At 28.7% G+C, this 27,106-nt stretch overlaps 3 protein-coding genes across 17 annotated transcripts in view; 2 read left to right on the top strand and 1 right to left on the bottom strand.

The window, feature by feature from the left end:
- The window catches only part of LOC112682619 (rho GTPase-activating protein 21-B), a 56,532-nt gene extending 53,957 nt beyond the window's left edge, over positions 1-2,575 (top strand). For 4 of the 10 annotated variants that reach the window (XM_025553265.1, XM_025553267.1, XM_025553271.1 and 1 more), the window contains 3 exons: positions 51-236; positions 1,331-1,530; positions 1,589-2,575. In XM_025553265.1, coding sequence (XP_025409050.1) covers positions 51-236; positions 1,331-1,530; positions 1,589-2,254 — 1,052 coding nt within the window. In that variant the 3' untranslated portion in view covers positions 2,255-2,575. Of the gene's footprint in view, positions 1-50; positions 237-527; positions 631-1,330; positions 1,531-1,588 lie in introns of those variants that run through there. The other 6 variants (XM_025553266.1, XM_025553268.1, XM_025553270.1 and 3 more) reach the window with 3 other exon arrangements.
- Positions 2,576-5,110: 2,535 nt separating this feature from the next.
- LOC112682647 (ethanolamine kinase 1) lies at positions 5,111-22,258 on the top strand. 6 transcript variants are annotated; one of them, XM_025553316.1, is made up of 8 exons: positions 5,111-5,393; positions 6,254-6,463; positions 11,398-11,534; positions 14,052-14,192; positions 15,780-16,048; positions 17,672-17,913; positions 21,498-21,642; positions 21,973-22,258. In XM_025553316.1, the coding sequence occupies exons 2-8, from the start codon at positions 6,322-6,324 to the stop codon at positions 22,028-22,030; spliced, it is 1,134 nt and encodes a 377-aa protein (XP_025409101.1). In that variant the 5' UTR covers positions 5,111-5,393; positions 6,254-6,321; the 3' UTR covers positions 22,031-22,258. The 6 variants fall into 6 exon arrangements, with proteins under 6 accessions (XP_025409101.1, XP_025409100.1, XP_025409105.1 ...); XM_025553315.1 differs by having other exon boundaries at positions 5,112-5,393; positions 21,498-21,726; XM_025553320.1 differs by lacking the exon at positions 6,254-6,463 and adding an exon at positions 11,198-11,317 and having other exon boundaries at positions 5,114-5,393; positions 21,498-21,726.
- Positions 22,259-24,224: 1,966 nt separating this feature from the next.
- LOC112682572 (zinc finger protein 771-like) lies at positions 24,225-24,977 on the bottom strand. The gene has a single exon (XM_025553204.1). It carries the CDS (start codon positions 24,975-24,977, stop codon positions 24,225-24,227), a length of 753 nt encoding a protein of 250 aa, XP_025408989.1.
- Positions 24,978-27,106: the final 2,129 nt, after the last annotated feature.

Genomic DNA, 27,106 nt, shown 5'->3' on the forward strand with positions numbered 1-27,106 from the left:
ATAGTGTTGATTATTTCCAGTCTAATATTGTAATTTTTTTTTTCCTTTAGTCATGGTCAAAGTGCCTAAAGGTACGACTAATGGGACATATGATCAACCTAATGATTCAGATTTTAAAAACAATCAGAAACGATTAAAAACTAGTATTGAGAGTGCTGATGAATGGTCAGTAGATTCACTTAGTGATGGTTCAAGAATATCTAAAGAACGTCCAGTTAGTCATGCGTCAGATGAAGGTAATATTTTATTTCATCTTTATTAAAGAGGTCGCAATAGTAATTACACTTTAGCATTATTAATTAATGATTAAATCAGTAGTGCTTCCATATTTATTAGGAAAATAGTTGGTGAAAGTTTAAAAATAAAAGTAATAATTATAATTTTAAAATGATATTAAGAAGAAGTATTGCGCTTTATACACACAAAAATAGGTTTACTATTGCGTAATCTTAATGTAATTTTCCAATCATGTGCGAGCATGTCTAGCTCGAGCATTATTGTTTGAGATTTATTGGAAAAATTTACAGCAAATGGTAACATACATCAGCACTTAAGTAACAAACGACAAGGATGGGTTTTCGGCACGTCCCTTAACCAGTATCCACATTACTACTACTACCAACCTGAAAGGTTCTTATAAATTTAGCACCAGTGTCTTTTGTTGAATTAAAATGGTTTTGTCTTATAATTGTTTTTATTTTTACTAATTTATTGCTTTTACTTTCATTTAAAAATTTATACAAGAATACTATTATTAATCATTTTATTTCTTAATTTTTAATTTTTTAACTACTGTAACAGAAAGAAAACATTTATTTGTTATTTCATTTTAATCATTAAATATTAATACTTCATTTTCTTCTCCTTCAACCTTTCTTCCAACTATTTGGGGTCATCCACTTTTGTCTCACCCTAAACCTCTTGTATACCCTTTTCCTAAATGTTAATACTTCTACTCAATTAATTTAGGTAATATAACAAGTTTAATAAGTTTTTTTTTCCAAATACTATGTATTGTATAGCATAACTTTTACAAATATTTTTATTTATTTTTTTTTTTTATCATATAAATGCACACATTTTGAAACAGCATATATGTGTATAACAGCTTATTGTCCATTTTACTAACATATTTTGTCTTTAATATTAACAATACTAATATTCGATGGCGCTTTTCAGTGTTATATATGGTATTTGATCATGTTTTAATTGTGTGTTACCATGATGTTGTAGATTACCTAACATTCTAATTGAATGGTTTGTTGATGATGCGTATGTATTAAACAATTGCATGATGTTAGTGTTTTTTTTTTTGTGTTTGATTTTCTAGGAGGGGATTTATTGGTGAGCCTGACCTCCGCCTTTGACAAAAAACTTAAATCTCTTTTAATACCCAGTGACTCTGTGGATCTTGAAGAAAAACTACTGGTAACTAAATCAGATGACGAACAAGCTGATATACAGACTTACAGAGACCCAAGTTTACATAGGTCATTGGAAAGACGCAGTCAGCATATAACTGAAAAACATGTAAGTTTATTTTCAATGTCAACATTATTTATATTTATAGTATTGTTATTTCTTCTAGGAAATTGAAACTATGAAAGATTTAGCCAGTGAATCTGTGAAAGATTCTTCGAAAACCAAACCATCAGTATCTGATAATTTTGAATGTCTTCAAGACTTTAATGCTAACCCAAATGTACGTCTACGTCGTTCTGAATCATTGAAACAAAAAGAAAACCGTCCAGACTATGGGAATCATGTAAAACTACGTCGATGTGAATCATTAAATAAACATGAGAGATATATTTCCAAGTACACAAAGTTTGAAGCAATGATGATGACAAAAAACGGTGACGCTTCCAAACACCGGCGATCTGACTCCCTCACTAAGACGGAGAAAACTGAATGCAACATGAACAAGCGAAAACAAGGTTTGTCTAGACGCTGTAGTTCATTACGCGATAAGGAAGCGCGCCAAAAACGTAAAAACGGTGTTACAACTGATCGTAGTATCAAGAGACGGCATACGGTAGGTGGTACTAAAGATTTTGATAAGATCACTTGGTTGGACAATAAAGAAAGAGACGAAATAGAGAAGAGCTGCAAAGATCGGAGAACTAGTTCACCAGATCTTAGTTGGGCTCGAGTAGTTGATGGAATTAAAGAAAGAGGTATCAGACCAAGGAGCATGGCTGACCCAAACTTTGTGTCTAAACTGTTGAATGTACCGCTTGAATCACACGTTTGACAGTAAATATATTTTCTTTAAAAAATTGTTTGATCTCATTTGTCCTATCGCTTAAATGTGCTCACACCCCTTCCCATGTTCTCATCATCCAAAACTTGTGCTCATCCCTACCATCTCTAGATTGTCAATTACCTTATTATACTTTAAAAGTTTGGTATTTTTTAAATACCAATATTGTTTTATAGCCTTGATGATATATTATAAAAGTTAAATTTGTTTTTAAAGTATAAAATATATATATTGAAAAATTCTTGACAATATTTTTTTGATGAAAAAACGGTGCAATAAAATTGTGACTACATTGTTGTAGCAATATTTGTAAATTAAAAATAATACTATTATCTTTAATTTTTTTTTTTTCATTTATTCTTTATTATTATTATAATTTTGTAATGTTACCTCTGACATATATATATGTTTATAGGAATTTAATTACAATAATTATTCTTTATAAGTACATATTCACAAAAACTATCACATTATTATTTATTTTTTTATATTAATACACCGAGCATTTAAATTTTATACATTTTAATTTAAGCTAAACACTGTTACTTATGTAAATAATCTTATATATTTAATTATATAATATGAAGGTATACCGGTTATTGTTTTTTTTTTTTTTTTTTTTTTATGGTGCGTTTATGTTTTTATAATACTTTTTGTGTTGTTTTATCTCTTTTTCAAATTTGTAAAGCGTTTTTATTTTATATACGTAAATTCAAAACACAAACTTTTATGTAAAAAGTTTGTCACTGCATATTATATTGTGCAATTAAGTGGCATAAGGATATATTGTTTTGATGTGTAAGTTTTAACTATTAAGAGTCCCACAAAAATAAAATAAAGTGTTGGATGATAAATTTTTAAAATAACCATGCTTTCATTTATTTAATATTTATATTTTATACCTGGATGACAAATAAATAATTTTATATATTAAGGGCCTTTTTCGCACGTAACCACTTAGGAGTGCTGCTGATTGAAAATCAAAGAAATATGGATGGTTTCATACACGTCAATAGTTGCCATGGTACTTGCCCTTTTTTCAATAAATAATCACTTCTGTTCTAACACATTTGATATAATTTTTTGAGTGAGAGTTGTCTACTGCCGTATCATCAATCAATCCACTTACAACAATTTTGAGATTGATGCAGTATGCTTTCATGTTCACAAAACTACCAACATAGATTAGCAGTACTATTCACTCGTTTTTAAAAAAAATTTCAAGTTACTGCTGAGTGGCCATATGTGAAAGATTCTTACATTATTTGCTACAATCTTGTAGACCTTATACTACAAAAAAATGTATAATATAATATTCCGCGCTAATAGATGGAAAACTGGTCTTTTTTTTTTTGTGAATAAGTACGATTAATTTATGAACAGTTTTCGAATTTCAACATTAGCCATACTCATCTTGGTTTGTACTAAAATTTCATCAAGTTGTAAAACATTTTTAAGACGTTTATTATTTACCTCTTCCCAAAAGTTGTCGATTGCAAGTTTCATGGTTGTTCCAGTATTATATTTAACATAGAAGAATAAAATGTGAATCAAACAGAAAATGAACACAAAAATTAACAAATTCCTGACCGTATTACACATACTACACATTGCAAATGTCTTAATATTAAGAGTTGATCAATAAATTAGGTCTGATCTTTGAAGTCCTCCAATATCTCATTACTGCAGGGACCACATTTAAATGTCTACAGCAGTGTCGCGTGAAGTACTAATATTGAATAACACAAAATGTGTGAACATTGTTGATACTCTTAAAAATAAAAATTAATGGGTATTTGATATGATTTCTATGATGAATAAAAATAGATTATCAGCTACATTAAATAAATGTTATCATTATCATAATTCTAATTGATAAACGTTGGTTTATCTATATTTATTTTTAAACAGTGCATACTATACAGTATATTAATATTTTACATTATCAATTGATTGTAAATATTTAATATTACCCATTATTTATTTCTATTATTGTGTGTCATAAAGTATGAAACATTTTAATAGTGTGTCACCATAATATAAAGGTTAAGAAACACTGGTCTACAGTGTCCAATGGATATAACATAAAAAAGAAATTTTCAATATCTAGTCATTCCGTAAGCACTTAATAAATGCTATTCTAAATATTTCGATTCTCAAGCATAGACTAATATAGAAGCGCTGTTTTGAATAGTCACTGATATGCCCGAATGAAGCAAATCTCAAAAAGAAAATTAGTCTTTCAATTACATAGCTCTTTGCTAGATCACGTTAAACGATATCGAAAATGATAACACATTTTTTTGATAATTTTAATTTTTTTTTCAGTTTATCTATTTATTTAATATTTTATTTTACCGCATTCATTTAACTTTCGTACGAATTACGAATGAGTGGCTTAAAATATGCCAGTGAAGATGTCATACTAATTTCTATGCAAACCGAAAAGTACTTAAATACAGTCAAAATCGACCTATGAACACATATCTTCAATCTGAAGTTCTCCATTATTTTTACAACTCATAATATCTGTCAGTTCATTAAAATTACACAGCCTAGAAATTAGTAGTCCAATAATTTAACTTAATTAATTAATTCGTTCACTTACACGAAGGCCAAAACTGTAGGTTTAAGACCGCAAAATGAAACCCGATTTTTATGAATACAAAACGACACTTACCGGAGGGCAGTAAAATCAAATGTAAGCTCCTCGTTTCCAAGACGACCGAGGGTTCTCCCGTTCCGTGATAGGACCGTAGTTCCAGCGGTCTACGGTAGCTAGCGCCACAGGCCAAAAGTGAAATAAACGCTCGCCGCTCATCCGCACTGCGTCATCACTCCGTTGTAAAACGAAAACAATTGTAAACACTTTACCGGGAGGCGTTATCAGTTCAACTTCAACATCAAGTTCAGTTGTACACCGTTCCGTTGTGCCTTCGTTTGTCTTGTCCGTGTGTCCGGTCAGTCCGCGTAGTAACTTCTCGTGCGTCCGGTCAAAAGAACGATTTGTTTCGTTTCGATCCGCTACTAATCGACGTCCGTTTTCCAACAGCAGTAACGTCCCGTTGCGGATCGTGAAGGCAATCAGCAGTCGTCGGTGCCCCTTGTTACTATCGAAACTCTCCGAAAGGTAACGATGACGTTTTTACCGTTTCTCCGGTGCCTACATGTGTACCTGGAGCCAATGAATAGGACCGTTGCGGTATAGTAGTATTTTATTTGGTACCTGTACGATGTTGTTTAATAACAACTGCGATGTCTGATGGCTGATATTTCATCCTTTATCGATGAAAAATTTGATCTACGACTTTTCAGTAGTCTCAGGTTTCGTGGTTCGAAAATTGTTAAATTTTTTTAAACAAATAAAATAAACTATTGACGAATATATCCGCCGATAGTAATTGTTTATAGATACTCCAGATATTATCTCAATCTTCTTATTAAATAATATTAATATTGAAATCGGTTTATTATAAAATTTAAACAAAATGAAATATTGGAATAGGTGTATACTAAAATTAAAATAAACACGTCACCAATTCGTTCCCTTATCGCGCCTGAAATTTAATATTATACCATTAAACCCTGGTTGGAGACTTGTTTGTAGTATTTGATTACATTAATAGTTATCAAAGGATCTTGCATGTATATTATATGTTTAATCGATGACATAATGATATTACTTTAATGTTAATTTTCGGCCACCACAATTTTAGCGTCACTAAAATATGAGTTGAATAATTACTATCATTTTCTACTATTATTGTCATTTGTTATGCGCTGTAATCAATAACACGCTATGGAAACGTTAACAGAAAACATTGTTGAATTATATAAAATTTCATATGATTTACACAATTAAAGTAATAAAGCAAGGAGTGTGTATCGGATACATTTGTAAAAGAATGAACATTTCGAGCACTGAACATAAAGACGCACAATTAGAAATTCCGAAACAGACAATTCTAGGTAGTCACATCATCTTTCTAGAGTATCATTTCGAAGACTTACTATTTCCCTACGACGAGCTGGAAAAATGGAAGATACAATTAGATAACATGAGATCCAGAGCTGATAAATTTGAAATAAGTAGATCGCTCGCGAGGCGGCCTGCTAATGATCAACCATTGTACGAAGTATACAAAAATATAATGAACAAAAACTCATCCTCGGTTTCGACCCTCGAGAATAGCGCTAATAGTAAGTATCTATTATGCCTCTAATCATAGATCATAATTTATTTTAATTGGATTTAAAGACAGATACCTATATTGGTCCTTTGTAATTTTTTGTTATCGTTATTAATTAATTATACGTGTACGTTTGATTTGTCAACGAAAATTCAAAAAAGTCCTCAATAATTTATAATTTTAGATAAAACATCTGTCGAAATTAATCAAGATAAGACGTTTGAAAAGAACTCAAAATCTATCAGTATAAATAATACGAACAATGTTAAAAAATCTGACAAACCGTTAAAAGTCGAGGGATCAAATCGAATGAAAGCCAAAGAAACTGATGAAAATTCTAAACGCTCAAATGTAACCCATTACTCTGCGAATACAAATAATACGTTTCGATTTAAAAGACCCGAACTACACAAACGAAAATTATAACTCATGATTTGAAGAAAATAACTAATTAAAAGTTAAAATTTGAATAGGTAAAATAATAATTAAAGCTTATTATGCCCATTGAGTAAAAATTTTAACCATTTGTACATATGAGTTTTCTTTTATATTTATGTTAATCTTATAATTACTGAAACACAATTTATGAAGTACGTATATATTAAACAACTACTAATTCAGATCAAAGATACATAATAATATCAATGAAAATTTTTTTATAAACTACGAACCAAATTAAATTAATTTTATTCTATACTAAAATAATCTGCTTATTTGATATTATATAATTAATATACGGTAAGTATACGGTTTAATTAAAAATATAACGGGAAATTTGGTTATTGATAGGTTATTTTTTTTTTAATTTTTGGAAATAAAAGTTTATTATTTATTCTAATAGTGTATTAATCTCTATAACTAACAAGCTAAGTATTTTTACTTCTAGAATAATGATCTTATTTTTTTAAAAGCAATGCAACATATTTCCGTAATTAAAATAGCCAGTAGTTGCATGAACTAGTTAATAGCACACACACACATATATATATATATATATATATATATATATTTATCTATTAGGTATATAAATATTTTATACATAGCATCATTGATTATAAAATAGTCTATTCAATAATCAATGATAGTACCTACAATCCATACTCAGTATTAATTGTGTATGCTTAAACACTGCGGTCACTTTGTATCTTTTATGTTTTCCACGTACAATATCGAGTACATTACATTTTATAACCAGCTTATGACAGATATTTTAGGTTTGTGCTGTTTCGCCATTATGTAAATCGTTGTCTTTATAATTCTATACTCTGAGTACGACCGGGAATATATTCTTCTTTTTTTACTTCTTCATCTGGCTCTTAATACTCACTAAGAGTTTTCACCGCCATCACTAAATCCCTCCATTTTCTCAGTTCCTGGTCTAATTTTTTCCAGTCTTGAACACTCATGCGGTCAAGATCTTCTTTTTTCAAGCCAGGAATCTATTGGTATGTGTCTATCAACCAAATTTAAATTTGAACGCTTGCTCCGATCATCAAGATAAGGGGTGATTTCTGTTAAGAAATTTTTTCTTGTAACTATATTCGAGAGTTGGTTTTTTGAATTTCTCCAATAAATTAGAAAATTATCAAAAAATCACAAATAGCAAAATGACAAAATTAATAAGATTTCGGTATTTGATTAAATCAATTTTTTTTCGACGTAATAACAAACAATCTTAAAATTTGGTTCAAAATGCCTCATTACTCTTATACAGATTAAAGAAAAAAAATTAATTTTTACAACACGATTATTTGAAATTATATCGTTGCACATAATTTCAAATTATTTTACTTAAGATTTTTATAAAAAAATCAATATATTAATAATATCATCAATGTTAGTATTAACACTTTGTTGTTTATCTCAAAATAGGTATATTCTTCAATTTATTTAAAATATTTTATTCTAAAATCAACGTTATAGAGAAATAATATCCGATGAATCATAGGCGTGTTTATGGCTATGGCCACTTTGGCAATGGCCAGACTTGCAAAATCCAGTTCCGTTTTAAATATATGGTTAAATCATTAAAAATAATTACTAAAAAGTAAAAAGAATGATTAAATAAAACAGAACTAAATAATAAATATTTTCACATAATATATTATTTATATAATATCTGTGACAAAAACTATTCAATAATATTTATTATCTAATATTCATATCTATTATTTTTTTTTGAAGGAAATGAGTATATTATTTACTAGCTATAGCTACTATTGTGGCTAAAATTACTAAGCATATACGTTTTCTAGGTGTTGTATTTTGTATAAGTTACTCTTTGTTTTCGTATCCTAAATGAAAATTTCAATTTTCCTAATAAAAAATTTTACTGGCCATACCTGCGAAAAAATTTTAGACACGCCTATGATGTTTATTTATAATTAATTAATAAATTAATTATTATTTATAATTTATATTAATTTATAATTAATAAATAAACAAATACAAACTTTATTTTCTGCTTTATTCATTAATAATTAATTAGTTCAATCAACAATTATTGTTGATTGAACTATCGAAACATTCATTATAGAACCAAATGACAATAATGTCTTTATTGTAATTTAGTTTTGTTCGAGTTCATGCTTCACTTTATTGACTAAATAATTATTAATATGATACATCTTGCATGAATTTGTTGCAACATCGTTAACCATACGCTCAAAAAACCATAAATATAAATTTTATAAAACAAACATCGTTAATTGTATTTCAATAAATTATATTAATACTTATAATTTTAAAATCTAAGTATATTGAAAAACTGAATTATTTTTAACTTATATGTCGATTATTAGTGGTTCTCCGACTTGTTTGGATCACGCATTGTCAAAATAAAAAAAAAAAATAATTGCATCTCCCGTGAATAAATTTATTATTATTATTATTATTATTTATTAATAAAACAATGTTGCTTATTATTAAAATATAAACTAATTTTTATCGATCTAACAATAAATATATGGTAGTGTAATATACAGTATAAATATTTGCCTTACGCCTCCCCCAACAAGTGCTTGCGTCCCATAGTTTGGGAGCTACTGGATTATAAAATAAGGAGTTATTATTTAAAATTAAGTAAGTATTTATTATAATTACCAATGATAATGTAGATAATCCTTAATATTTCCGGAAATGCAGTTTGTTTATTGTTTTAATCAGTAGCGTAATTGGGGGTTCACAAGGGGTTGCACTTGTGACCTCAAATATAATGTATGGGCTGTAAAAGTATTATTTTGCAGCTCCTGAAAATTCCATATTTATGGTTTATCGCCAGATAGTGAAAAAGTAAATAAGTAATTATTTAGTTAAATAATTATGAAACAAAATAATGCTGAGAATGAGAAAATTGAGATGATAATAACATCGATAACAATACGAAGATATAAAAGTTTTAATCTAAAAATAAATTATATAATATCGGTTTTAATTATATTATAATTATAAAAGATTATGTGATTTAAAATTTAAATAAAAGTAATGTTTGTGACTATATATTAATTATAAAAAAATTAAATTTATAGTTTTTAATAACATGTATTTATATATAAAAAGAATTATATAGATTTATAATGTACTTTATATTAATAGAATATAATAATATGATTATATTATAACATTTTTTTATAATTTTGGGGGTGTGGGATCAAAGCCCCCACGGGTTTGTGCATTCTGAGTAACTTTTGCAACCCCTGATACTCTTCCAAATGACGCCACTGGTTTTAATAACGCACGTCAAACATGAATCCATTGTACTAATCCGCTTCTACTTAGTATGGCTACATCTCGAAATACAATTAAGTACCAATTTTCTATAGTTGATCTTTATCCTTTTGTAAACAACTCAGCTTTATTTATAATATAAAAAAAAATACTATTCGAATTCCATAATATCACACTATTTTCATGAAAAAATGAACTTTTTCTGTGTCAAGAAAAATATTTTTATTTGGTGTCTTTTTAAGTATGTTGCTAGTACATCAATTTTAAATATTTTTTGTCAAAATTTGATTTCTTTTTTTAATACTTACTTATTATAATGTACTATTTTTTCATTAGGTAAAAACTAATCACATTATTTTATTAAACGTTTACAAATATTATGAAATAAAATATAATACACTGCGTTATCTGCATAATTAGTAATTTCAAGTACGTTACGTACGTTACATACTATCACGCCATATTTTATATGTATGGTATATATTATGCACAAATACAGACTTATTTTTGTTGTAAATTACCTCTATGTACACTTTCATAACATGAAACTTAATTGTAAAATTATGAAATATGTCCAACACAAAAGATAATATGCAGGCAAAATTAAATCAATATTTATAAGTCTCTTTTTACTAGCCCAGCTTTTATAAAAATGTTATTATTGATCTAAAGTAAAAAAATTATTTTAGACGAGTGGTTACTTATTATTATCATTAATAAATCAGGTTATTTGTAAGATATTGAACCATTGAACTTTTATACTTCTACATAGATTCGAATTATTCTTTTTATATTTTTAATTTAATATTAACAAAAGTGTAATCCATTAATCCAATAAGTTACTTATTTTTTAAAAATATTCAAATTTTAACCATGTAGTTAATGCATAATAAACTAATACCTAATAATATTCAATAACTTAAAAGGTATTTTACATTATATATTTTTTTATCCAACGATTGTTATTCTCATAATAATTACCACAGGGAAAAAATGAAAAAATATTTCATTTTTACAGGTTGTACAAATACGTAAATACAAATTAATAATTTGTCAGTATATTGTTGTACCTATCTTATCGTTTAATATTTGGCCTAGAAAATACTATTACATACTACTAAATGGAAAGAGGGAAAAGGTTAAAAAAGTAAACTCAAAAATCATTTGCTGATTTATTGTTAACTATGTACATTTATGAAACTCAATTAATTGTTATAGTTACTTTTCAATCGAAAAATATGTCTTCTATTCCTCACGTGCCTATATTCATTGAAGACGACAGCATCAAAAGTGGATCTCAAATCATATTAAAATGTATACGACCGGACTGGAATATAGATAATATTCGATACAAGGTATAGAACATCAAGTTGTGCACAAACAATTTGAATACATTCTTTTTCACAATATAAATCTTTAATTATATTATATGGTTAATGTATTTAAAAGAGATTAGATTATTATTGATAAGCAGGGCTCGGGACTTATACCACTTAAAATCATTAAAATAAGTGTTTAAAAACATCATTATAAGCATTTAAATAAGCAGAATTTAAAAAACTTTAAATTAAGCAAAAATATTTATTCAAAAAAAAAAAAAAAACTTTAAAACTCTAACTAAAAAATCAAACAAAATAAAAATAAATTTTTATCTTTATATTAAAAAAAAAATTAAACTTCACATTCGAGACTTTAAGAATCTTATGGTTTTTCTATGAGATTTTCTGAAAAATAAAATGTAAACGATATTTACCAATAATTGAAAAAATGAATTAATTAAATCTTACCGTTTGCATTGAATAATTAAACGTTTCTGAGATTTTAAAATACAAATGACCATCTGTTGTTCGATAATATTGTTTTAAACGCTTAAAATGACCGTTCAACATTTATTAATGTAATAGGTACATATTTAAAATACACAAAATCATCGCTGGAGTAGTCATCTAGAAATTCACTGAAGTCATCTAAATTACTGTCATTTTCATCATTAAGTATTTTTTATTTTTTTTCTAAAATCTTTAAGCCATTATTTTTTTCAACAACTTTTTGCAGTTTAGTTAGAACTGGTTTTCCGCAATTTCCTTTTAACAAAGAAAATTTCTGTTTCACATTTTCAACCACAGCAATGAACCAGACAATGAAACATTTTTTGTTTGCAGTTCTATAATGGCTTTAGTAAGAACTTCGAAATTACTTTTTATATAAGCCAAATCGGCTTCTAAACCCGATTTTACGATGCACAGTTTTGATTTTTAAATCCTGTCTGTATCGTTATCATGTCTAGAAACTTATTACATGAAGAATTGTTCTAAAATGTTCGCAATTGTAAATTTTATCCTCCTCTATCCAAAAGACCCAACGGGTAAAAACTGGTTCAAGGGGTAGTTTTTTACCAGGAGCTTCAGATTTAAACATTTCAACACGATAAGGAGCTTTTCGAAATATTTTTTCATATTATATATTAGTTCGTCTACTGTACCAAATTGTCGACGAATTCAGCGATTCTGTGTAGTCTATGAGCACAACAAGTTACGTATGTAATTGTTGTATAAATATTTTTTAGAACAGTACCTACCTTCATCTTATAAGGAGTGGTGTCAAATACAAATAACAAGACATTATTATACTTTATACCACCAGGCCATATAATGTCCATAGCTTTTTTAAACAACTTGCAATAGTTGAATGATTTGCTTTGCTAAATTCTTCTGAATGCAGTAAAAACATGTGTTCTAGACAATCGGGTCTTAGAATCCTAACTATAACATTGGTAATAAACCGTCTTACGTCACATGTCTCGTCAATCGACAACCAAATTTAATTTTACCTTATTTTCATTTTATCCATAGAAGTATTAAAAATATCATCAATATAACCCTTCCGTAATGTCGCTTCCTTAGGAATATTTTTACCCGTATATTCCTCTAAAAATATTCGAAATGTATTGTTAGAAAGCTTGTTTAACGGAATGTTAGTAGATAGCATTTCTTGACATAAACCCATATTGAAATCGGATTTTGCTAAACTTCGATTAGTCAGTAGTTGCTGTAATTTTCTTTGTTTTTGATCATTCTGACGTTTGACACTCAGTTCTATTTTGAGCATTGGAATATCTTTGTTAACCCTACAACGATGTCTCGGATGGTAACGAACTACGTGACAACGTAGATAAAAGAAGAATTATTTTTAATTTTAATTCTATCAAAAACGACTTTGCAGGAGAAAACTATAAAAACGTAGAAAAACTGGTCAAACAAGCAAAAATAATCAGAAAAACTGAAAACAAACATGTTTTCGAAAAAAATGCTGAAAAAAGCAAAAAAAGGCACTTTCAAATTTCATAGTTGAACGTGTTATAACTTGACACACACTTCTAAATCACTGTGCTACATTTTAAGTCAATTCATAAAAATAAGCAAATTCTATAACTCCCGAGTCCTGTTGATGAGATATAAATCGAAATTCTCCGAATATCCGGATTTCGGATTTTTGGGTTTTACATTTTTTTATTTTTGAACTTAATTGAATATAAATTATTGAACTTCATTGTCGTAAAATTTTTGAAATTTCTTTAAATGTATTAATTAATTTAAAGTAAAATTCTTGTGACTTATTTATATATTGTATAATCTTACATTAAATATATTAATGTATTAATTTAGTTACATTTTTTTTATAAGTAGGACTTTATTTAAGTAACGCATAATCCTTATTCAAAGTTTCAAGATCTGAAATACGGGTTCAGAGGAAAATTCGGATTTTAGAATTCGGAATCTGAATTTTCCTCATCACTGGTTATTATATCAATATATTGATTTTTAAAAAAATTGAAATTAAACTAAATATAACAATTGTGCATAAAACATTAGTTGTTCACAGATGGCATCACAAATAAGTTAATCGGTTTATTCAATGATTCATGTCTAGAAGACAATGCCATACTAATTCGTGTCTATGGCAGAAATACAGAACAAATAATTGACAGAGATGCTGAATTAAAAAATTTAAAGGTTTGTTTTCATGAGTATGCGCATAGAGTAGGCACTTGACTATGAGAATTTTCCCCCATACCATCACCAAAATATTTAATATCATAATGATAATAAAAAATGATATATGTTCCAAATTATTTGTTAATATTAAATGTTAATGTATTGTGTTTTACTACCTCGCCTGTATTGCCTGTGTACGCATATGTTTGTATTTACAATACTTATACAAACACTGTGTCTTGGAACTGGTTCTTTGATATTTTGTATAGTAATTATATAAGATCATTTGTGAGATAAATGTATACATTTTAAGTATAATTAGCGTACAAATGTTCAATATCTAAAAATCTAAATATTTAATTAAAACTATATATCTAAATAATCTACGTGTTTAATGTTCAAAATTACAAACAAAAGAAGTACATTAATTGTTTTCTTTTATTAATATTTTAACATAAAATAAATGTTTGGAAAATTAAAAATTACTTCCATATCAATTAGAAAAATAATTTACTACCTATATAATAAAATACAACTTAGAAATATGATTCTGGGCAGTGGCGTATTTTCCATTTTTTCAGGGGAGGGGTCGACAGCTATAGATAATTAATATAAACTATATATTATATTGTAATAGTTACGTCCTTATGCAGTTTTTGGAGAAGGTTGAACTAAATATATAATGTAATATAATGTAATCATATAGTCTTATGAAATATTATATATATACCTATAAATACAATATAATATATTGTGTTTAGCACTATATATTATAAAGTATTAAAATATAAGTAGTATAAAATAAATTCTAGTCGTCTCGATTTCTTCGCCAACTCCTTTATCCTTTATCCACCCCCGCAGGTTAAAATCCCACCCAGGGCAAGATTAAAATTCTAAGGGCCAAAGCAACGTGTATCTAAAAATAGATGAGAACAAAATCAAATACCATAGAAATCAGTACTCAAGAGAATTTATAGTTTTAAGCGATATGCAATCATGTGTAAACATTGTATACAAATAAATACATTCAAGATTATACATTTTAGATTATCTAAAAAAATAATAAGTTTTACTAAAATTCATAAATGGATCTCAATAAAATTATGTTATAATTAATATGCATGGTATTAAATTAACAATAGTTTTGAAACAAAAATTCCCAGTAGGGGCGATGACCCTTTTTGCTCCCCCCCCCTGCGGATTAGCCACTATCACTTCATCAACAGTAATTTCAACTTCCCTGTGAATGTTTAACATAGTCAATTCTGCAAATATGTAAGAATTTTAGTTTATTTTTTATATTTTGGAGAGGTTCTGGGAGGGGTTCAGTACCTCTGAACCCCCCCCCCCCGTAAATACGCCACTGATTCTGGGACTTAATAAAACGTATAAATGATGTGTTTGATTAATATTAGGTTACCTATTGTATAATATTTGTTGGTTAAAATGCTTTCCCATATTAATATACTATATAATTATATTATTACTAAATAAATACCTATTCAAACAATATTAATTATTTTAATCATCTAATTTATCTTTTCTCATGAAAGTTGATAACACTACTATTGTACAATATAGTTTTTGAATCTTTGTTGTGCACAGTTATTACACCATGCTGGACTTGCACCCAATGTGTATGCCACTTTCGAAAATGGTATAGCATACAAATACATCCAAGGGGAAACACTGACCATGACCATGGTTCGGGAACCAAGTATTTATAAGTTAGTTGCCAAAACAATGGCAAGATTTCACCAGTTAGATGTGAGTACGATTAGTGATAAAACCAACGAATCTGAACTTTGGAGTAAAATGGAACAGTTTGCCGGTTTGATCCCGAAACGTTTTAGTTCAGATTCAACTGATCAGCAGTTAGTACTTATATAGTATATAATTAGTATCATATAAATATTGCTTATTATTGACTCCTGATTTACTAATTGTAATGTAGGTGCTTATATAAATATTTATTATAGACTTTTTAATATATTATTAGATAAAAATATTCCTTCCTCACAACAATAACAATATAGGTAAATTCTTCAAACATTTAAAATTTTGAAATGTCAGAATAAACAACTTCGATTTTTATTTGTAATATATGTTATCAACCTAAGAGTTACATTGGCCTAATTAGTGGTATATTGGAAAATATATTTTGGGTATACGCACTAATAAAATATTAATCCTAAAAAAATGGGAAGTAACCGAATTGGTTCCCGTTTGTATACAGGTAAAATAATGAAAATTTTAATTTTTAACACAATTTACCTACACTATTAAAAATTAAAATCCAGCAGGCTAGTGCATAGAGAGCAAAAAACAAAATTTTAAAAGCTATATGTATGACATATAGACACAATTATTATATCGATAAGATATAGTATAGAAATATAATATACTATAGATTATTAGAGACTAGCAAACTACTAGTAAACAGGAAAGAAATAACAAATACTTGGAAAATTGTATGACAGTGTATTAATGAGAAAATTACGAGAATTGAATATTTAAAGAAAGTTAACTTCAAATTTGCAAATCAGTGGTTTTAAATTGTATTTATTATATTTTATTATTTGTATTTCGTACACATAAATGATAACTAATTGACTTCCAAATCAGCGATTAAAAACTGTATATATTTTATATATTTTTTTTTAACACACATTAACGCACATCGTTAACCAATCCTAATTTAAAGTTGACAGTCTTAAGCCTGTACAATTGAGAAGAAAAACGGGAACCAATTTGGCTATACCTAATAAAATACCTTTTTCAGGCGGGAACCAATTCGGTACCAGCCAAAAAATGTTCTCGCTTCACTCGATAAATTTTTTTCTCGCTACGCTCGAATAAATTTAATTATACCCCTTACATGTTTTAACTTCTAATAAGACTATAAAATACAACATCACAAGATATACATTTGCCATGCGTTACAAATTGCTTGATACAGATTTATAAACCGTGAGCTCAATGTCCATACTCCATATGTCCATATTATATTTAATAACATCCATTTTTCAAAATGTTATTTACTAAATTGAACTTAAAATACATTAAACTGTAATCAAACTGTAAACTGTACACTGTAATCTTCAACATAAAAATATTTCATTCAAATTTCATAGTTCATAACAATTTTTTCCAATGAACTATTAATTAAGTAACTATTTTTTGGTATACCATTTATTTTAGGAGTGTATACCCATAAAATAGTATTTTAAATTAGGTATACGCTGAAATTAAAAATCTGTAGATAGGTATACAGCGTATACCCACTTATACGTACTAATACACTACTGAACCTAATTCGATATCGTTATTATAAATTATATATTTCCTTCAATTTATATGATATTATATATTAATGTCCTCGTATAACTACAAAGTTTCAATAAAAAAAATTAATAATATATTCATGTCTTCTATGAATTTTTTAACTACAGTATTTTTATTTCATGATATGAGTTTGATTAGATATTTTTTTTTAGATTCCGAAAAATTTTCACATCAGGGGTTGAGGGCTTACGATCTGATATTGAAAATATAAAAATGGTTCTGGAGAATATAGGAAGTCCGATCGTATTTAGCCATAACGATCTCTTGTTAAACAACATCATTTTACAGAGGGATACAGGAGGTAACCCTGTCAATGTAGCATTCATCGACTATGAGTACGCAATGCTCAACTATCAAGCATTTGATATAGCCAATCATTTTATCGAATTCGCTGGTATGTACATGATTTCTAATGGACTAATATAAAAATGATTTAGTTGATAATACATAATATATAATAATAATAACGGAATATATAATTCCGTTGGAATGTATTGAAAAAAATGTTATGTTTAAATATCTTACCTGTTAAATGTAAACATTTTTCTCTTGTTTTTACTGCAATTATATTTTAATGTTAGTTATATGCATATTATATTATACAGTAAGTCCTCGTTTAACGTCGAGGTTAGGTACCTGGAAAACACAGTGTTAACCAAAAAAACGTTAGTGAAAAACGTTTTACACACATTTTGTTATAATAGGTTCCTGCCAATAAATAACATTGTATGTATGTATTATAATTGAACGATTTAATTAATTAATTGTTTGTATTAAATTACATATTATACCAAAATTAACGAAAACTTATTTTTAAATTAACGTATGTGATTAATTAATGTATGTATTTACAATTAATTTCTTAAAAACTGAGCCTAGTGTTGACTGTTTTTTGTCTTTTTTTTTTTTTTACCATGATTCTCGGTAATAGATAAGCTGTTCAAAACATTTTGCGAAAATCTTTCATGATTTGAATCTTCATAGTTTATAATTGAAAGGCCTTCTTCAATTAATTAGAAAGCTTTAGATAATCCTTTTACCGTAACTACTTTTTTGTTTGGTTTTTCACTTTCTTCTTCTTGAACTTGTCATAAGATTGATTTTGATTTAATTCTAAATCTTCATTACTTAGTTCTTATTCGTAAGAAAAAATCACTTCATCGATATCTACTTTTTTTAGCTCGGGAAATTTATTATGCGCAAATTAGTCCTTTGATTTATTGTAGGTTTATTGTGGTTTTTAATCTATCGACTATAAATTCCTTCCAAATTGTTCGCCATATTGAATTCATACATTTCTGTGTTCTTCCCAAGATTTTCCCATGTTTTGAATGACATGAAATGAAATGAAATTACTTAAAAATAAAATATAACAAAAATTTGATGAACCCATGTATTACAAATGACGTTATACTGAAATCGTGTTAAAAAAAAACACTTAATAGTGTTAAACGAAACATAAAGATTTAAACTTCTACAACGCAATAGCAAAACAACGCTTAATAAGGCGATATTAAACGATAATTTACCGTATTTGGTAAAATATTAAAACTGTTCACGGAAATAATACCAAGTTTGTTGTCATACACAGAAAAAAATTATTGGTTGTAGCAGTCAACATGTGATTCGTTCTACTAAATTTTGTGTCCGTGACTAAAAAACTATATGTAAAGGCTACTAATTATGTTTTTCTATATCTATTTGGTTCTTATAATATAACAAACCTGTTGTAGTTTAATAAAACATTATGTTGGTACAATAATATGTTTTGTTTATACAAACAAACAATTCTATACCGATTATAAATAATTTCATAGCACATATTATATGTTTATTACAATGATCTAAATCCGTGGTTCTCGACCGGTGTGTCACGTATTACCGTGGTGCTTGTCACCAAAATATTAATAATTAAAACTGTAAGCCTTCTAAGTAAAAAAATATCATATTACGGCATTATGATGAAATAATAAAAACCATATATAAGAAAAACAATTACAATAGAACTGGATCTATCAAATCGGGACCGGAACTATGACAGTTAGGCGGTTAACAGACATTTTGAAATAATCTATATATTTTACCTATGTATTTTCAGAAAAAAATAATACACATATATATTACGTATTGCATACCATACTAAAGACTACTAAACTAAAACTAAAAATTTCAAACAAAATAATCTGTTGTCTTTTTTTTTGACGCTCGACCTTTTTTAGCTGCAATATTTCGTATTTTTTGTAGCCGTAAGACCGGGTCACTCGTCAGTCACTGATTAAATTAAATTAAAAATAATTCAATTTGTTCGTTCACGTCGCGTTTTTCGCATATGTTGAATATTAAGCCGCGTACACACTTGTAACATTTGTGCGTATCGTAATACCGTAACGCAACTTAGACGCGCAACAGCAACCGATGTGTGGACGTGAAGGCATAACATCATCGTGTAATAAAAGTTGATACGCGACGAAGTTACACCGCGTTCCACGAGTTGTCGATAAATTTGAATCGCATCAAAAGATTGTTGCTAGACGGGGTTACGATAGTGTGGACGTAAATAACGCAACATTTATATTCTGACGACTGACAATCACGCTACACTCTTGTGAAAACACCGTTATTAATATTTGTAACTGAATATTCCGATATGGAGTGGAACGAATAAAATATTATCCAATTTATTGAAATTTATCAAAGAAAAGATTTACTTTGGCATGCAAAACACCCTCAATATTACAACAAAATTAAAAGAAATTATGCTTGGGAAGAAATAGCGAAGGAAATTGGTTTGGACTATGAATATATATATATATATATATATATATATATGCTGCAGTACTAATTTGCAAATTATTCATTGTTCATTCATTCATTCATTATTCAAAAAATCAAATTAGTTTAAAATATAAATTAAAACTGTCAATAAACATAATACCACAGCAGAGAACCACGGTAAAGTGATGATACACTGCTGTTTACATATGAAACACTATGCAACATAGCAACATTGCAACACCTACACTCAAATAATGATCATGTAACACGTAACACGTAACAATGCAGATTTACGATATGGCGTTACGTTACGCGCAAATGTTACAAGTGTATATGCGGCTTTAGAAAACATTAGTATACACTTGATAGTCGCCGCAACGAGTTTATCGCGATTATAACGGTAGCAATGACAGATAACAGAGAGTGACAGTTAATTGAGTTCCTACTGTATATAGTAGATATATGTTCTATATGCTATTCTCATTGATTCTTATCTCATTTATTAGAAATATCATCAAATATAACGTTAAAATCTAAATTGTATTTGTCTCAAAGAAATATTATAATATCAACCAAAATTACCGTTTCCTAAACTAAATGATTTGAAGGAATAACAAATTACGATTTATAAATAAAATACATTTTGGGCATGATTTCTTCTAAGTACTTACATTTGATCAAAACTTCTCGGCATTTGGATATGTTAATCAAGAATTGATGTAAACATTTTTATTTGTACTACCAACAAAATTGTTCTCCATTTTCAACTAATATTTTGCTTATTCAACAGTACTACGTTTAACAAAAAAAAAATTGTATAACTCTAATACCACATATTGACGACCAATACTAATTTTTATGTAATAGCTAGTAATTCTAGTTTATACGTTTATAAGCAATCCTTCTCCTCAATTCTCGATATCCCTCCATCATTGCACTCATAATTCATTTCATCTCTAACGTTGGTTTCCGCATTTAAAATATTGTATTTATAATTTATTGTTATCCAATTATTTATTTGTTATAAATTATTATTTTTTTTCTCTTAGTATCCTGAATACTTAATAATTGTCATATGGAAATATAAAAGCAATAAAAAAATTAAAAAAAACGGCAAGCAACAAAACTAAAAATTAAAATCTTTATCAAAATCTATTTAATTTATTTTACGTATTGAATTACATTTATATATTAATGACACAGGTGTGTATGAACCCGACTTTTCTTCGCACTATCCAAATATCGAGTTGCAAATGGACTGGCTGACTTTTTACTTAGAAGAATTCCTTAACGAATCATTAGACCAAAGTGATCAGAGAGTAGCAGTGCTTAAGGATCAAGTGGATAAGTTAGTTATAGCATCACATTTGTTATGGACGTTCTGGGCTCTCGTTCAAACCGAAATATCTAAGATAAATTTTGATTTTCTTAGGTTAGTGATAATTTTTTACTAAGTATTATTTTTCTACTTCAGTTATAATATAATATTCAAAATATTTACACCTTACGCCCAGATAATATTGTTCTACATTCTCTAAATTGTTAGGTAAAGTCGTTTACATTCAATTTAGATTTTATTTTTATTTTACTAATTTATCTTGAATACCATTCTAAAGAATAAGCTACCTAATAGTATAAAATATTTATTTGAAAAAAAAATTAATTTTTTTATTTTCAGATATGCGCAGTTGAGATTTGAACAGTACGAGAAAATGAAAAAATTACTCAACATATGAAAATTACCAATTCTATAATATCTTAACGTATATTACTACAATCAAAAATAGAATGCCCACACGTCATAAAAGCAGAAGTTTGTATTAAATACGATGGCACAAGTAGTAACGATGCATCGTTTATCGGTAATTAATATCACCACTCATCTTCGTTATGATATAAAATAGTGCCAACAGCTGTATTAAAAAGTGTTACATCGTTATGTATTATATAATATAAAAATATGATCTGTTATCGTTTATAAAATACATACATATATATATATATATATATATATATAATTTTAATCATCAAACAGAATTTTACTAATTATCTTTTGCTTACTCCGAGAAAAAATAATTTTATTTTATGAGTTGATCACATCGCATCTTTTACATTTGGTTTCTGAAATTAATTATATTAATTTGTTGTCTGAAGAATAAATATTTTAAAAGATGGTATTGCTGAATACCTGCGTAGTGTTATTTGTTTTTATATATTTAAAAAATAAGTTGTTATATATAATAAAGTCTCTAGGTATGTTACTTGTAATATATATTATTTACAATGGTATCGATTCTCGACATCATTCACTTATAAAGCTTTCTAAATCATCATAATACAAGTGTTTATTTGCAATCCCTCAAAACTCTTATAAATAAATGTAAGTGCGAAACTCAACATACGAATTTAGTTTTTAATACAGCGAAGTAATATATTTGAATGATTGGTGTTTATTACGTATGAAAATAATGCCACATATTCTTGTACATACTTTGATAAAGTAATCATAATTGCCATCTGAACTATATGAGTGTTACTATCTCAATTTAGTATTTTATATGTATCATACTGTCATGTTATATAAGTAAAACTGAGACGAATAAATATAATTATTTTACGTAAGAATTAAATATTAACTCTATAAAATATATAAATGTATATTACTTCTTATGATAGTTTTTATTAATGATACACGCATATGTAAGTAGACTAGGTAGATGAGTACTTTTATAAGTACAATATTGATGATATCAATTGTAGGTATTTTAAATAACAGAGATAAAATTTGTATGGTAAAAAAAAAAACAATTTTGCATCTTTTTCCTATGATGTGTGGGTGATTTGAAAAACTGAAAGTTCCTCGGAAAAAAAACTTAATGATTTATTTTTTTAATTTGTGATAAAACATTTATACTTCACATTTAGCAAGGGAATTAATTAATATTACCTACTTGCAGTAAACACATAATATTTTTTTTTAAATTTTTGGAAATTAAACAATCGAGAGATAACTAATAACATTGACTGATGCTATTTTCAACATCACATGCTATTTTTGGGACATTTATAGTTATATAAATTTGTCCGGGAGTATTAAATAATAGTTCAATGCACTTTTTCTATATTGGAAAATAATTGTCAAATAATATAAAAATCACATTCAAGTTTAAAAAATAAGGGAAGTTATTATACCATAGCACGGGTAGCTTCGTCTCCTACTCATAGGGGTGTTTATGAGAGTGGCTGGATGGGCACTGCCCCCCCTAGCTAAATATGCCTCCAACAAAATCAAAGTCATCTGTACTAATTACCTATCGACAGTTTCAGTAAAGTTAAGTAGTACAAGTTTTTATTTGACTTTTAAATGTAACACTCTGAAGAGATTATTTGCGACCTGTCCCATATTATCTTTAGCTGACCCTCTTTATCCTCTAATCGTTTAACTCTTTTTAATTTTTTCAAATCTCAAACTATCCAACTAACTCTATCTTCTATTTTTAATTCCAATTCTGAATTTGCTATATATAATCCGATTATTATCATTTATCCGTGAGCATGGTCTATCCATTGAATTATATCTAAATTATTTTAAATGAAATGTATATCTTAATGTTCAAGCTTACACCAATTTTATTCTGTAAATGTTGAAATAAATTGTAAACCTACAAAGTTTCAATAAAAAAAAAAAAAAAAAGTCGCATAATACACATAAACAAATCAATATATTTTTTTTATAAATTACATGGCATGTAGATGCGTATTATATTTTATTGGCAACAAAATGTCAATCGCGAGTAGCGCAAGAAACCTTGGACGGTTGAAATGCAAATGAAATGCGAGGAAAAAAAATGTATCGTAAACAAAGGAGCGTGAAATGTGTTGAACTTGTACACCGGAAACGATAATGTGAACAACACGAGCACGTTGTAATCATTGAAGCGTGGCCGTGGCACAGGAGTGCGCCGTCGATTCCTGATCGGCGACATCGCCACGCGGGCTTTTTATGCTGCCGTGCACTTGCCTGTGCGACCGCATCAGGTGGTTGTTGCCGTACCGCTTACCGCATACGTCGCAGCGAATGGTACGCCTGGTGCGTACCGGACCGACACCGTCACCGCTTGGCGTTTTGCACGCGACCACCTCGGACCAGATGTGTGCGCCGTGCGCGGCGTCTACATGCCGCATCAGCGACTGGACGTCGCCCGCGTAGCGGCCGCACACGCCGCACAACGCGGCCCTGGCGGTTGGGTGCTCTTTGGCCACGTGCTTGTCGAAGGCCGTGTGGTTGGCCGACAGACGGCCGCAAAGTTCGCATGTGTACGGTGCCTGTCCGTCACCGCACGCGGCGTGGTGCGACCGGTGACCGGCGCTCGCGGCCAACGACGAGAAGCGCCTGCCGCAGCCGGCCGCGGCGCACTGCAGCCTCGCGTCGTCACCGTGCGCGTCACGCACGTGCTTCCAAAGCTCCTCCCTACCGGGGCTGCACTCGAAACACTGTTCGCACACCTCGATTCCAGTCTTCGTACCGACCGGACCGTGACTGGACCGCGTCACCGGCACCGCTGCACCGACGGCCACCGCATCTGCGAACACTCCTTCGGAGGGAACCGTAGGACGGGCGCGAAACCGGTGAGCCATGAAGTGGTCCGCCACTGGCATCGGGTCGCGGCTCAAGAAATCCATCTGCAAGACGAGAGAACGCGAGTTATAATACCGTACTGTGCTGTGGCGTGGCCAGGGGCTTTTTATAAAATATGTCCAGGCGACGCTGTTGAGATTTGCTGTTTACATTGTATACCTGTTGGTCTAATTGTAATACCTACAGGTAGGGCTTGAAATCGAAATAAAAAATTTCGATTTTAATTTTAATTTTGATTATTGATATTTTTAATTTCGATTTTGGTTTCAAATATTGATACTTATTTTTTGCAATTTAGTTTTTGATTTCAATTTCGATATTCATTTTTTTCAATTTCGATTTCAGAAATCGGTATTTATTTTTTTTCGGGTTCACAACAGAATGTTGTCCATGATTTATAATAATTTCTCAAATTTTAATACATCATCAGCATAATAGTATTGTAGGCTGTAGCGACAAGCTACTGATGTAGGTAGTATATATTTAAATCCATTTTTTACTATCTATGTTATAAAACATTTCGTACTAACTACAATTATTATTAAAGTGTCTCAAAAATGAAAAAACATAATATGAAAGTAAAGATAAAATGAAGTAAACTAGGGATACATCTATGTGAAATGATTAAAATGTAAAATAAAGTTTTTTATTCGTAGAATCAGACATAATTTAACTACATATGAGAACAATGTTTTTTAAATTATAAGTGGGACAAATATGACGATGCCTAGAGAAACTGTAAAAGTACAGAATAAAACTATTTTAGATTATTATTTGATTGTATATTATTGGTTAAAAGTATAACTCGCTGGCAACAGCCAATGGAGTTATTATAAATTAATTTTAATTAATAATGAATGTTTTTATTTAAAAGTAAGTTTTTTTTAATGTTTATTCGAGTGTTTATAATGATGATGATGTTTTTAAGTGCTTAATTTAATGATTTTAAATGCTGTAAGTCCCGTGCCCTGGTTATAACATGCAATTTATAAGATCTTAGTATACGGTATATATATTATATAAATTATATACAGAGTGTTCGGTATCCTTAAAGTCACTAGTATAATAAATGTAGTAAATTATTGCGAGTCATACAACACTCTGTATATTATTCATAGACGAATATTTGGTTGCATATATGGGGGGGGGGGGCTTTAAGGGAGTTTGAAAGTTTATAAAATCGTACAGAACCGTAAAGAAACTTCAATTCGTTGACTGTTAAGTTCTAATTTTAAGGGGAAAGGGCCTATACCCTACCAATATTCGCCTATGATAAACTTAAATCGTATTTATTAAAACTAAAATATTGAGTATATTGTAAAGTATATTACTATGTATAAATAATCCATTTTAATAACGGAGTTGTTCAAACGAAAGTCTTGATTGAAAAAGTAAAATCGTAAGATTTTAATGATAAATCAGGGAAATAGTTGTTCGTTCAATAAAATATTGATGGGGAGTGAAGAATATTATCAAAAAATACTTTCTAACAATTTTTTTATGTACGTTACCAACGAGATAAATATTACTTGCTAATATTATAGTAGCCACGATAGTTTCTTTAACGACCAATAACAGTTAATAATCAATAGTTTCTATTGAAATTAAATTACATTACCAATATAAATATATTCGTAATGAAATGGTGGTGGTATGAAGACACCGGTTCTAAGCCCTTACCAAATTCGCTTACTCACATAAGTGTAGCGAGGGTGGGGCGGGGGCACTTGCCCACCCCTGCGCCTCAAACTGAATTATATTTGTTTATACCAAACGTGTAAGTTTTACATTAAAATCAAAAATTAAATAAGATATAATTCTAAAAATAGTTTAGTTGGACCAAGTGATATCTACACGTGTAATCGTTTTGACGTTTTATGTGTTATCCAATGGTCTATCTGTAGATTACTTGAATTACGAGTTTAACACTAATCATTTTATGTTTTTGCCCCTCCCTGATTCAAATTTTAGCTACGCCCATGCTTACTTAATAATAATTTAAAATATTCCTACAATCAAACCCAGATTAAGACCTTTAGAAACTCAGATAAGGTCATTAATACATGGTTTTAAGCTCCCACAAAAAAACAATTTTTTTAATATTATAAAACAAATGTACACCTTTTTAATTAAGTATAATAAAAACATTACAAACATACTATAATTTATTATA

Source organism: Sipha flava, unplaced genomic scaffold (assembly GCF_003268045.1).
Source record: "Sipha flava isolate LNK unplaced genomic scaffold, YSA_version1 207_pilon_pilon, whole genome shotgun sequence".
Lineage (NCBI taxonomy): Eukaryota > Metazoa > Arthropoda > Insecta > Hemiptera > Aphididae > Sipha > Sipha flava.